This window comes from Crinia signifera, chromosome 7 (assembly GCF_055691185.1).
Source record: "Crinia signifera chromosome 7, ASM5569118v1, whole genome shotgun sequence".
NCBI classification, from domain to species: domain Eukaryota; kingdom Metazoa; phylum Chordata; class Amphibia; order Anura; family Myobatrachidae; genus Crinia; species Crinia signifera.
This window is the reverse complement of record NC_139223.1, coordinates 182,185,701-182,198,560: the sequence shown is the minus strand read 5'-3', so window position 1 is coordinate 182,198,560 and position 12,860 is coordinate 182,185,701. Positions and strand designations below refer to the sequence as shown.

General features: G+C 43.6%; 1 protein-coding gene across 1 annotated transcript in view; it reads right to left on the bottom strand.

The window, feature by feature from the left end:
- Positions 1-12,860, bottom strand: part of LOC146021314 (transient receptor potential cation channel subfamily M member 8-like) — a 65,658-nt gene that overhangs the window by 40,887 nt on the left and 11,911 nt on the right. The window contains exons 6-7 of the mRNA XM_083155108.1: positions 8,247-8,421; positions 6,943-7,010 (exon numbers count right to left, since the gene is read on the bottom strand). Of these exons, the coding sequence (XP_083011234.1) occupies positions 6,943-7,010; positions 8,247-8,421 (243 nt within the window). The remainder of the gene's footprint in view (positions 1-6,942; positions 7,011-8,246; positions 8,422-12,860) is intronic.

Here is a 12,860-nt window from a genome sequence, read left to right as displayed (position 1 = left end):
GAAGCAAGACTCCTAATCGGACCTCCCTCGGGGAGATTAGGAGCGGTCGTTTCCCGGCCGCAGCGGGCAGGAATCCAATAAGTGAGCTGAGGAGCCACAGTACATGCATAGATTCTCTCGCCGTCTTCGGGACTTCTCTTCGAGAGAGAGACGGGAGCGGTTGATTTGCATGGGCTCATCTGTTGACACCGCAGGAGGCGGGGTTGGTTTGGAGGCTGGTGCGACATTGGAAGGAAATCGAGGGCGAAGGCGATCAGAGCGATTCCTCTCAAGTTGGCGTTCTTGGAGTCGCAGATCGACTTTGTTACATAATGAAATGAGTTCAGCCAGGGTGGAAGGAGAATCGCGAGTTGCTAACTCGTCCTTGATGCGCCCGGCTAGGCCGTTCCAGAAGGCAGAAACGAGAGCCTCTTCGTTCCATCTGAGTTCGGAAGCCAGGGTTTGAAATTGTACGACATATTGTCCCACTGGGCGACTGCCCTGACGAATCCTTAGGATCTCCGTGGCTGCGGAGGACACTCTGCCAGGCTCGTCGAAGATGCGACGGAAGGAGGCCACAAATTCTTCATAGTTATTGAGGATGGGATCCGCACGCTCCCAAAGGGGGGACACCCACTCCAGGGCTGGACCCGCCAGTAGGGACACGATGTAAGCCACCCGAGTCTTGGGAGAGGGGAAATTGGAAGGCTGGAGGGTAAAATGGACGTCACATTGATTCAGGAATCCTCGACACCCCCTCGGGGACCCGTCATATTTACTGGGGGTTGACAGGTGTAGCTGGTGAGGAGCAGCTGGCCCAGGGGGAGCAGCAGGGGCCGAAGCTCCGGAGGTTGGTGCTGCTGAAACTGAGGGAGCCGCCTGAGGTGATGACAAGGTCTGGAGAAATTGAGCCACTTGACGCTGGGTAGTCTCTACTTGTTCCAATCGAGCCATGATGCCTTGAAGAACATCCGTCATGGAGGCCTGTGCTTCACCCGATTCCATCGGGTCAGTGCAAACTGTCACGGCTAAAGGGCTGGATGGAGTCGTGTGGTGCACAGGAACCGGAGACGGACCAGGAGGAGTAGGATTGAAACGTGCAGGTTTAATAACGGATTTCATAAATGATAAACTTCACTCAAATACTTCTTTAAGTGACAGTTGGAATAAATTAAATAGAGTCCAGCACAATACTAATAACGGGCAGGGAAATCTGGAAACGTATACTTGGTGAGCCAGAGTACATAGATGAGGATCCGGAAGGAGGTTGATTTGATGACAGAAGAAATGGATCCGGATGACTGAAAGATGATGGAATGAATGAGTTGTATGAAGGAGGACAGCGGGAAGCTGTGCAGGGTAATTCTGGGACACAAGCAGGAACAAGCACTAGGTAGGACTTGCAGCATTGGTGTCAGGAGAAAACTTCCTTGTAGCAAGATGCAGGGAGCAAGGCACCAGAGTCAGGAGAGAAAGAGCCAGGATCCGGGAATCAGCTAGGAGTTGTGAATGACTCCAAAGACTCATTGCACTGACACTGAACAGCCTAGGCAGATCCCCTATATCCCCAGGGGATGGCTGCCATTGGCTGTCAGCACAGGATGAGGAGGGAACCTCCACTCTGGGCCAATCTGTCTCCTGCCCTCAACCAAGATGGCGACGCCGGCCTCCCGGCACCACTACTGCTGCCATCCCTACCCAGAGCTGCCGCTACCCGCACACCGCAGACCGGAGCCTGCACACGCTAGCCGGCGGCGGGCGCGGACGGGTGAGTACTGTACCCGCCGCGCTCCGTCGCGGCTACGTGTGACAGCGTTCCAAATGCCGGGAGCTTTTTAGATATGATTCCAATGTCTCCACTTACAATCGATTCTCAGGGTTGGAAGAGAGACGGGAAAACTCTGGTCACACAAATAATTTTTTAGGCCAGCGCCGTCCATCTTTCAACCCGAGATAACACATACCCTGAAAAAGAGAGGGAAAAGAGGAGGAGATAAACTAAAATTAAAGTTAAAACAAAAACTTAAGAAACAAATCTTGAGAAAATCTAAAACCTCCAAATTAAAAGACACCAGTAATACAGTTACGACTAATGATTCAGGAATAATCAAAATTTTTAATCTCAGTGATCACCTCCTACTACAAGAGGAACGTGCACTGTTGGAAAAAGGACTTAAATTTTGTCCATCAACAATGATGAATCAATTTGACTTCTTCATTGATTTACAAAAAATTTTAAGGAAACTTACACTCAGAAAATTTTTTCATGACAAGGATCAAGAAGATTATGATCCAAATGAGATTAGTTTCAAGCAGAAATCAAAATTTTATCCATCTTATTTGAAAGGGTGTTTCCTGGATTCATTTAATACCATGGTAATGGACGATATAAGACATTTAGACAACCAGATTAAAAATAAAAATTTAACGTTCAAGGAAAGAAAAGGACTAAAATCATTACAAGAGGATAAAAATCTAGTAATAAAACCGAGTGACAAAGGGGGGGGGCATAGTCCTCCTCAACAAAATAGACTATGAAAAAGAGATAATAAGACAGTTAGAAGATGGGGAAACCTATAAAAAGCTAAGGATAGATCCAACCCAAAAAGTCAGTGATTTACTTAAAACTCTAACTGAAAAATATCACAAAAAATCAATCATAACAGAGGATGAATTAAAATTTTTAAATATTGAATACCCAATTGTGCCTACAATTTATGTCCTCCCCAAAGTCCACAAAAATCCGACATGTCCCCCCGGAAGACCAATTATTTCGGGGGTGGATTCTGTAACCTCTAACCTGTCGTTATACATTGATGTCCAACTACAACCTCTTGTTGTTAAAAACCGATCCCACTTAAAGGATACAACCAATGTCATCACATTCCTCAAAACCATCGAATGGCAAGATGACTGTTTCCTGGTTACAGCGGACGTTACGTCCCTCTATACCATAATTGATCACAGACATGGTATAGAGGCCAGCAAAAGAGCATTATCAAGATCAGAAATGAATAAGGATCTACAATCCTTTGTCATAGATGCTATTGAATTAATCCTGTACAACAATTATTTTTTATTCAAAGAGGATTACTATATGCAGAGGAGAGGCACCGCCATGGGCACCAGGTTTGCCCCCAGTTATGCCAACATCTTTATGGGTGAGTGGTAGACCGACCAAGTTTGGTCCCACCACCCATACGGGGCAAACCTGGTGTCCTGGCGGCGCTACATAGCTCTCCTCTTCATCTGGAGAGGTGATCGGGAAAATTTAGACTCCTTCTGCCAATCTCTCAATGAGAATGATAAAGGTATTAAACTAACTTTCAATATAAGTAATGAAAATGTGAACTTTCTGGATATTGTCATCTATGTTGAAGATCATGTACTGAAAACAAAAAATTACATTAAACCTACTGACTCACAAGCCTACATCAGTAGGAATAGCTGTCATTTAGACAGATGGTTAGAGTTAATTCCAGCAGGTCAATTTAAACGCCTGCGCAGAAACTGTACAGAACAGAGTGTATTCAAAAATCAGGCAAACGAGATGAAGGACCGTTTTATTAAAAGTGGTTATGAAGTGACAAAGGTGAACCAGTCATTGGCATTGGTACAAGACCTGGATAGAGAAACACTGTTCAAGCCAAAAGAAAACCAATGCAATAAAAACGATAATTTCAAATGGTCCTTCACTACCAATTTTTCATCCCAACATAAAGAAGTAAAAAGAATAATTGGCAAACACTGGGATATATTAAAAAAAGATCCGATCATAGGCAAAGAAATTCCTCCTATTCCGAAGTGCGTTTTTAGAAGAGCACCTAACCTCAAAACCAAACTGGTAAAAAGTCTCCACCCTATTTCACCAAAAAAATCCTCTATTAGTTCTGTGGGTTTTTATAGATGTGGGGCTTGTACCGGGTGCAAAAATGTGAAAAACACTTTTGGCCCTAAAATTACAGAAATTTTGATCAATGGCAAAAAACATACCATTAAGGAATTTTTAACATGCCACTCCTGTAATGTTATTTATGCCATAGAATGCACGTGTTCCAAATTCTACATAGGTAGAACAAGTAGAGCCTTTAAGGTGAGAATAGGCGAACACGTTCGCAATATTAAAAAAGGCCTAGAAGTACATGCACTTTCTTCGCACTTTAAGTCAACTCATAACTGTGACGTTAGTTGTATTAAATTTTTTTATATATTAAAGAAAGTAGAACAGAACAGGAGGGGAGGAGACATGAGCTCTAGATTGGCAAAAAATGAAATGTCAATGATTTTTAACTTTAATACTTTATTACCAGAAGGTCTTAACAAAGACTTTGAGCTTAAATGGTTCATGTAACCCAAACCCTCCCATATATATCTTTTGCACATTTTCCATAACAAAAAGCTTTTTAATTTTTTAACTGTATATTTTTTAAATGTATTTTAAATCATTTTTTATACATTTTTTAAAATGAATATATGTATTGTATTTCATGTATTTTTATTAACATACTAATACCTCCCTTTTTTTACATTATTTCTCTCACTTTGGCACTTTAAACGAGGAAACGGGATGTTATAATTAAAATCCTGTAAAGTGATGCGGGACCTACGATACACAATGCTTCCAAGACAAGTTCCTGGCATTTGACACGCAGCACAGGACTTGGAACGCAAACAACATTACCATCACAAAGCTCCCGGCATTTGGAACGCAAAACGGAACCGGAAGTACGCGAGATGGAACGCAAGCGTCACTTCCGGTATCGCGTCAACCAGGAACCCGGAAGTAGCGGCATTTTACCGCGAGTCTAAGAAAAGACAAGAAACGGACTGTGTATGTTCCCTATAATGTTTGTGTAATGTATTAGCTAGTAGGTAAACTCCATGTCTGGCATTAGGTATAATGTATAGGGGTATAAATAGAGGTATCAGTTGAAGGTCTCCATATGCCTTGATAAAGAAACAGTGTGTTTCGAAACGCGTTGGGTATTGGAGAGAGCAGCTGGGTGAGACTGGAACCTGGGAGACGATCAGGGACGCCTGGGATCCTCCACATTTGTAACAACATCTTGCAGTCTGCATCTTTGTGTGTGGACCACACAATTTGGTGAGAGTCCATCCCGCTGTTTCTTTTATGTATATATTTTAAGTGAATAAAACTGTATTGCACCATCCAGTTTTCTTCTTCTCTTTACGGGTCAAGATACAAGCTTGATGCACCGGTGACGTGACCGCCCCCTTACAAAACGCTACTGTCTACAAATTAGTAGACATATGGAAAGGGTACGAGTCATATCAAAACGAACCTGCTAACATTCATATTTACATTGTGTATAAAAACTGTATTACACTATTGTACTCCTTTTTTTTCTCTTTTTGGGTAACCATCTGAGAGGAAAAGGATTATACTTCTACCAGCGCTTAGGGGATATATTGGTAATTTCTTTCCATATTTGTTCACTGTCTGGTGAGGGTAAGTGACCCTCACTCTCCTCTATATCCCTCAGCGAAGGTATAGCGCATAGAGTCAATCCATAAATTTTCCCTTTTTTGTGTGTTATTGGACAAGTGATCACTTTACTTTACGTTTCTGGGGACCTCTGCGCATGTGGTCTGTTAAACAAGCAAGTGGGATTGGTGAGTACCAGGGAGAGATCCTATGGAAATATTCAGAGGAGAATTTTGCCCTTATTCTGGTACATTCGCAAAGATAAATTCCTTCTCAAATAGACAAAACCATGTGCACTGCAGGTGGGGCAGATGAAACTTGTGCAGAGAGTTAGATTTGGGTTGGGTTTTTACTTCCAAGTGAGATCTATATTGCAGTGTAAAAATAAAGCAGTCAATATTTTCCCTGCACAGAAACAAAATAACTCACCCAAATCTAACTCTCTCTGCACGTTACATCTGCTCCCCTGCAGTGCACATGGTTTTGTCCATTTGAGAAGGAATTTGCCTTTGCAAGTGAACCAGATTAAGGGCCTTTGTGTCTGATCAGTTCCTCTCCTATTGCTTTTCAGTAATGCAAATTCAGAACATTCATACTAGCTACAAATAGCAGTGAGGGCACCAAGGTGTCACTGCATGATAAGGGTAGCAGCCAATGCTAAGATGAAAGGGGTGTGGTCTGACTTTAGTTATCCAACTTGTTTCTGCCGCCTTGTAGGGACATGGATCCACCCCACTGATAACATCTCCCATTTCTCATTTGCGATTAATGTTTGTGCACCAGCTCGATCCCTCCACAAGGCAACCTAGGGGCCTGCCCACTGGCCCAGTAGGTCCCAAAAACTATTTAAACACACAAAATGGTCTCATCCACTGCAAACTGCAGCAAAATATAGTTCTATGGATTGTATGAGCAGGGCCCCACGGGGTCTAAATCCACCTCTGTCCTGTGTTTTCAACTAGTAAAGGAAGTCATTTTTTAAGTGACAGACAGGTTGTCCAAACTCTGAAATGAAATGAAATGTTGTAAGAGAAGCCGGCAAGTCAGAATCACATGGCACAGAGGCAGAATAGTTACAAACCAGTGGGCTATCTATCAGGGTGTGCCAAGTCCAGGGTGGCCAAGCACCACACACCCTACACCCAGGATCTACTGTTCCCATAGCTGTCCAAGCAGTGCCTGCCCATTCCGATACTCATCCAGCTGTGCCATCTTTCTGTAGATGTAATAGGAAAGATGTAGGCTATCTTCTGTGCATAAGCCATCTTTCCGCATATATCTCAGGAAACACAGGAATTGGTATGAGGTGGATACTGTACTGTGGGGGAGCGCACGGTGCTCACCAGCCTCCCAGCTCTTACACATTTTCAGCAGAACAGCAGATATCCTCTATAACAGAATGATTGCCCAATAGCCCAACCTTAAAGGCAGCCATCTCTGTGCCAGACACAAGCGTTTTTAGAAGTAAAATAAAAACCTTTCAATATATGTTTATGACTTATCTGTATTATCCGTACCTTCAATGTCTCCTTCCCGCCTCCTTGAGCCAAACATACAATAGGGATTTTTCCACCATAATTAGAATCTGCGGAGAAACAGTGTCAGATTTGTAATGACGCAGAACAAAGACAGATGACTCCAGGGGCCAAATGTAATAGGGTGAGAGTTTCAGAAAGTGAGAGATTTTGGGAGAGTTTTTTTTAAAGCAGCAATCAATTACATGGCAAAATCAATCCGGTTTTGCATTGTCAATGATTGCCTCTTTAAAACAAATGGGAAAACTCTCCCAAAATCTCTCACTTTCTGAAACTCTCACCCTATTACATTTGGCCCCATTTGTCTAAGTTCTCTCAATGCAACAGTATCATCTGTGCATGGCACTGCTCTGTATAGAACACAACGCCCCTAAATTAACAAGTGATTTTCAAACCACCATAAATTGGATACAATCCACAGAGTGAATGGAAGAGACACAAACCACCTGTGGTTTAGAGAAAACCACTTATACCATTTCAGACCGCAAATGCCGTGTCGCACCTGGGAGTAGGACAAGGGTCCCATCCCCAGAGCGACACGGCATATGCGGTCTGAAAGCTCCAACACCGACCTGGTTTATTGTCGTGTCGGTGACGTCACACGGGGTGAAGCTGAGCGGTGGCGTATCACTGGGGGCTTGGGAGGAGGCAGCACTTGCCTCCTCCATACTGTGAACGGGACCTGGCACCTCGACTCGTGTTGGGACAGCAAGGACACGGCAATAACCTGGGTCTAGAGTGCGGTCTGAAAGCGGTATATCTGTATATTCAAATCAGACTGCTGTGGCATATGAGGAGACATGCATCTGCACACTCACGTTTCATATTTGTGCTGTTAATTACACAAATCCTAAAATACTTTCCAAACTTTAATCATGCATTGCACCAAGGCACATATTTACTGTATATCATTTGTAAATCTATGTGATATCCTAAACTAGGATGTTGTATAGCATTCGAGAAAGTTTATGCAAAAAGGTTCTCAAGTCCGTATCCTTGAGTGATGTCCCACAAAGTGAGGCAATAGCCCCAATCTTCTTTTCAGAAGTATAGCTCATATAAAAGAGAAGAGAGAAAAGGGTATATAGTGTAGTGCGTCCAAATTCAACAAACACCCCAAGGTGTAAGAAGCTTTAAGGAAAGAGTAGCGTACCCCACTCACAACTGGATCAGATGCGATCAAGTGCATAAAAGGTATCTTTCAATTTTTAGGCTTTTATAGCAAATGACATAAGTAAGTCCTAGTGCGGTAGCCTTTCTCTATCTCCTTCCTATAACTCCCATACCAGGAACATTAAGTTCAGAGATGTATTTCTCCAGCGACTCTCGGAGCTCGGCCTCAATCGTTGGGTGCCCACGGGATCCATTATCCACCAGGATCATGTGTGAGTGGTTGTTGTCCAGGCAGTACAGAGGGTCTCGCTTCTGTTCGTCCATCAGGTAATTAGCCACATAGTTTCCCTGTAGTATAATGAAAGGTTATCCAGAGAACTGAGGGGATATCATCTTTATTCTGTTTACTGGAATGATTATATTTACTATTTTTCCAGTTAATAGTTTGCTTTCTATTTATGTAACATGCATCATTTAGGCTATTGTTGTTCATACTAATGTATGATTCAAAAATATATTTTATATATATATATATATATATATATATATATATATATATATATATATACACACACAATAGTCAATTATGCGCAAAGTCCTCACAAGGATAAAACAGTCCAGTCCCAATTTTCTTCAAAATTCCAAAGGTATCCAGGTGCAGCTCAACTCCAAATGGGGTATGCCCAACCCCTACCAAGTTCATGCAGGAAAGGACAAAAAGAAGGAGCGCACAAATGAGCAGATAATATATCAATCCTTTACTAAAAGAAATAAGGCTCACATACAATTAAAATAGCACTTATCAGCGTGGGACACCTCACACAGCACATGCGGCGTAACAGGTCATGGTACGTCAGTCAGATGGAACCAAGGCAGCGGCAGCGTCTCCACGATACAGGCGATGGGATTCAGACACAGCATGTCAGAAGAGACACACCCCAACACGTTTCGTCATCTAGGACTTCGTCAGGAGGCGTGTTCATTGTCGACATTATACCTTTTCTACACTGAAGCGTCGGTCTTTTGATTCCTCACTGGTTCAGCGTTGTTGTATGAGGTGATCCTCCTGCGCTGTGCCGATAGTGGGGGTCTTGATACTGGCGCCGTGTGGATTAATGCCGACACCGTGTCCCTCTTCTTGTATGTATATATGCTTATCACCCTACTACATGAGTCAATATAATGAGATTTTATTCATTCATTTTTTCAAATAGTCGAGTACTGTTTGATATTGAGAATATCCTTTTAGGATTTATCCTGATTATAATGTTTAATACATTATTATGACTACACGTGGGGGTTTGACCCTGAATGCGCTTCCAATACTAGATAGCGGCCAACCTCTACAAAATCCCCCCTGTTAGTGGGAGATGAGGGACAAGACACGAGAAAAAAAGATGTAGAGGGCGCTGTAGGAATTCCCACCACCTTATTGTGTGCTCAAGTTTCAAGCAGATAGGTAGAGTAATAATTAAATCACATTTATTAAAAATACAAATGTATGACATTTACAAATTCATATTCTTGTGAACCGCAAGGAAATGACCCGACGCGTTTCGTCTCCGAAGAGACTTCCTCAGGGGTACACGGTAGAATGCGGTATGTTGTAAAAACAATCTTTTAAAATTCTTTGTAAGAATCAAACAGAGTTCGGAAAGGACTTTGTAAAATTCCAATGTAGACAGGCCTTCAATAAGGGCCCTTTTGGCAGAATAGGGCGCTGGAAAAAAGGGGGAGGAGTGTACCAGAATTTGGTGAGCACAACTGAACTCTCCTGCACCTTTTCCAGAATTATTATGACTGTAGCACTTTAGTATTTGTAATAATATGTGAATTAGGTTACTTGCCTATATACAGTATATGTGTAACTCTTTCTTCTCTTTTTTCTATATAGGATTTCCTTAATAATTGATTAAAACTCTCGAAACATATAGCTATATGATAATTAAATAATTGTATATTCTGTTTTTTAAAGAAATGTTTTAGAAAAATGTCTTTGCAAAATAGGTTTCTCTTTCTGCATTATAGGGGGACATTTACCAATATGAAAAACCTAGTTTTTCGTATTGGTATTTCCCCTACGGCTGCATACGACTGTTTCAGTCGTATGCAAAGTCGTGTTCCGGAGGGGAAATTACAAAGCAGTCATATACGACTGCTTTGTAACCCTCTGATGGTGTAACAATTCGTATTAGCGGCCATATATAAGGCTGCTAATACGAATTATTTGTAGCAGTCTGCACGGATCAGTCAGATCCGTGCAGGCTGCAAGGTGTAAAAAAAAATAAAAAAAAAATAAATAAATGGAAAAAAAAACGGCGTGGGGTCCCCCCCACAGCCGAAACCAGCACCAGGCTGACGGAGCCTGGAGCCGGTAATAAAAAATCAGGGAACCCGACAAATAGGGGTTCCCTGATTTTTAACAACCAGCCCCAGGCTCCTGCTCTGGGGCTGGTTCCCAAAATACGGGGGACAAAATGACTGGGGGTCCCCCGTATTTTAAGAACCAGCCCCAGGAAAAACCAGCCAGCAGGGTAATGCCACAGCCGGGGGGAGACTTTTTATGCAAGTCCCCCCGGCCAAAGCATTCAGCCCTACCGACCAGTCAGCCTGGCCAGGGGCCCTGGGGGAGTGGGGACCCACCCAATGAAGGGGTCCCCTCCCTCCAGGACTTACCTGACCAGGCTGAAGCCTGGTAATGTCCCCGATGCCCCTGGGCGGTGGGCATCGGGCTGATTATGGTGTAAAAAAAAAAAAGATAAAACTATTGTTTTTTACTGTGGCACTACAAGTGCCAGCAAGCTGGGACTTGGAGAACCACAAGTCCCAGCCTGCTGGGCATTAAGGGCCCGCTGGCACTTGTAGTTCCACAGTTAAAAAAATAGTACACAAAACACACTGACACACATTTAAAATAAAAGTTTAATACACACATCACAAACACACTGATACTTACCTATCTTGATCCAGTCGGTAGGTCGCTGGCTCTGGTGTCGGCGGCTCCGGTGTCGGCGGCTCCAGCATCGGCGGCTCCGGGTCGGCGGCTCCGAGGTCGGCGTCCTGTCTGGAGAAAATCCATGTTGGTCCTGTGGAAGTAAATCCTACTCACCAGGTCCTCCATGGATAGTCTTCTGTCTTCTCTCTTCTTTTCCAGGACTTATTTCTTTCTTCTGTCTTCTGTCTTCTTTCTTTACGCTGCCGGCAGCTCACGGGACTTTCAGAGCTGGAGAGATGTTGCCTCCTCGATGTCTGGACTAAGAATGAATTCTAGCCAATCAGGAGCCGACTTGGCTCCTGATTGGCCACTAGGCGGCTCCTGATTGGCTAGAATTCATTCTTAGTCCAGACGTCGAGGAGGCAACATCTCTCCAGCTCTGAAAGTCCCGTGAGCTGCCGGCAGCGTAAAGAAAGAAGACAGAAGAAAGAAATAAGTCCTGGAAAAGAAGAGAGAAGACAGAAGACCATCCATGGAGGACCTGGTGAGTAGGATTTACTTCCACAGGTCAAACATGGATTTTCTTCAGACAGGACGCCGACCTCGGAGCCGCCGACCCGGAGCCGCCGACACTGGAGCCGCCGACACCAGAGCCGCCGACACCAGAGCCAGCGACCTACCGACGGGATCAAGATAGGTAAGTATCAGTGTGTTTGTGATGTGTGTATTAAACTTTTATTTAAAATGTGTGTCAGTGTGTTTTGTGTACTATTTTTTTAACTGTGGAACTACAAGTGCCAGCGGGCCCTTTAATGCCCAGCAGGCTGGGACTTGTGGTTCTCCAAGTCCCAGCTTGATGGCACTTGTAGTGCCACAGTAAAAAACAATAGTTTTATCTTTTTTTTTTACACCATAATCAGCCCGATGCCCACCGCCCAGGGGCATCGGGGACAGTACCAGGCTTCAGCCTGGTCAGGTAAGTCCTGGAGGGGGGGGACCCCTTCATTGGGGGGTCCCGACTCCCCCAGGGCCCCTGGCCAGGCTAACTGGTCGGTAGGGCTGAATGCTTTGGCCGGAGGGACTTGCATAAAAAGTCTCCCCCCGGCTGTGGCATTACCCTGCTGGCTGGTTTTGCCTGTGGCTGGTTCTTAAAATATGGGGGACCCCCAATCATTTTGTTACCCGTATTTTGGGAACCAGCCCCAGAGCAGGAGCCTGGGGCTGGTTGTTAAAAATCAGGGAACCCCTATTTGTCGGGTTCCCTGATTTTTAATTACCGGCTCCAGGCTCCGTCAGCCTGGTGCTGGTTTCGGCTGTGGGGGGGACCCCACGCCGTTTATTTTTTTATTTTTACACCGCAGCCTGCACGGATCTGACGGATCCGTGCAGGCTTAAAGCAAATACGACAGGAAAATGGTGTTCTATTTTTCTGCCGTATTTTCGTGGACAAAAGCAGCCGTATTTTCTATACGGCTGCTTAGTAAATCAGGAACCACAATTCTCTTGAATGGTGATTTCTGTCGTATCCTATCGATGGTGTAGACATTCGTATTTGTAAATACAAATACAAATGTTCCATCTTTAGGACTACGAATTGTTGTATTTTCGGGATAGTAAATCCCGAAAATACAAATTCGTAAAAAAAAGGTGTATTTCTCCCTACGAATACACCTTTTTTCTACGAATCCATATTAGTAAATTTCCCCCATTATGGTTAGGTGTGGATATACAAAGATCTCCATTGATATAATGATTTTTAGATGTGATATTAATATCTGTTTGTATTTGTGTTTTATATATGATGTATATGTTTTTTTATCAGTATATTATATTGTATATGTATTAAATTCTT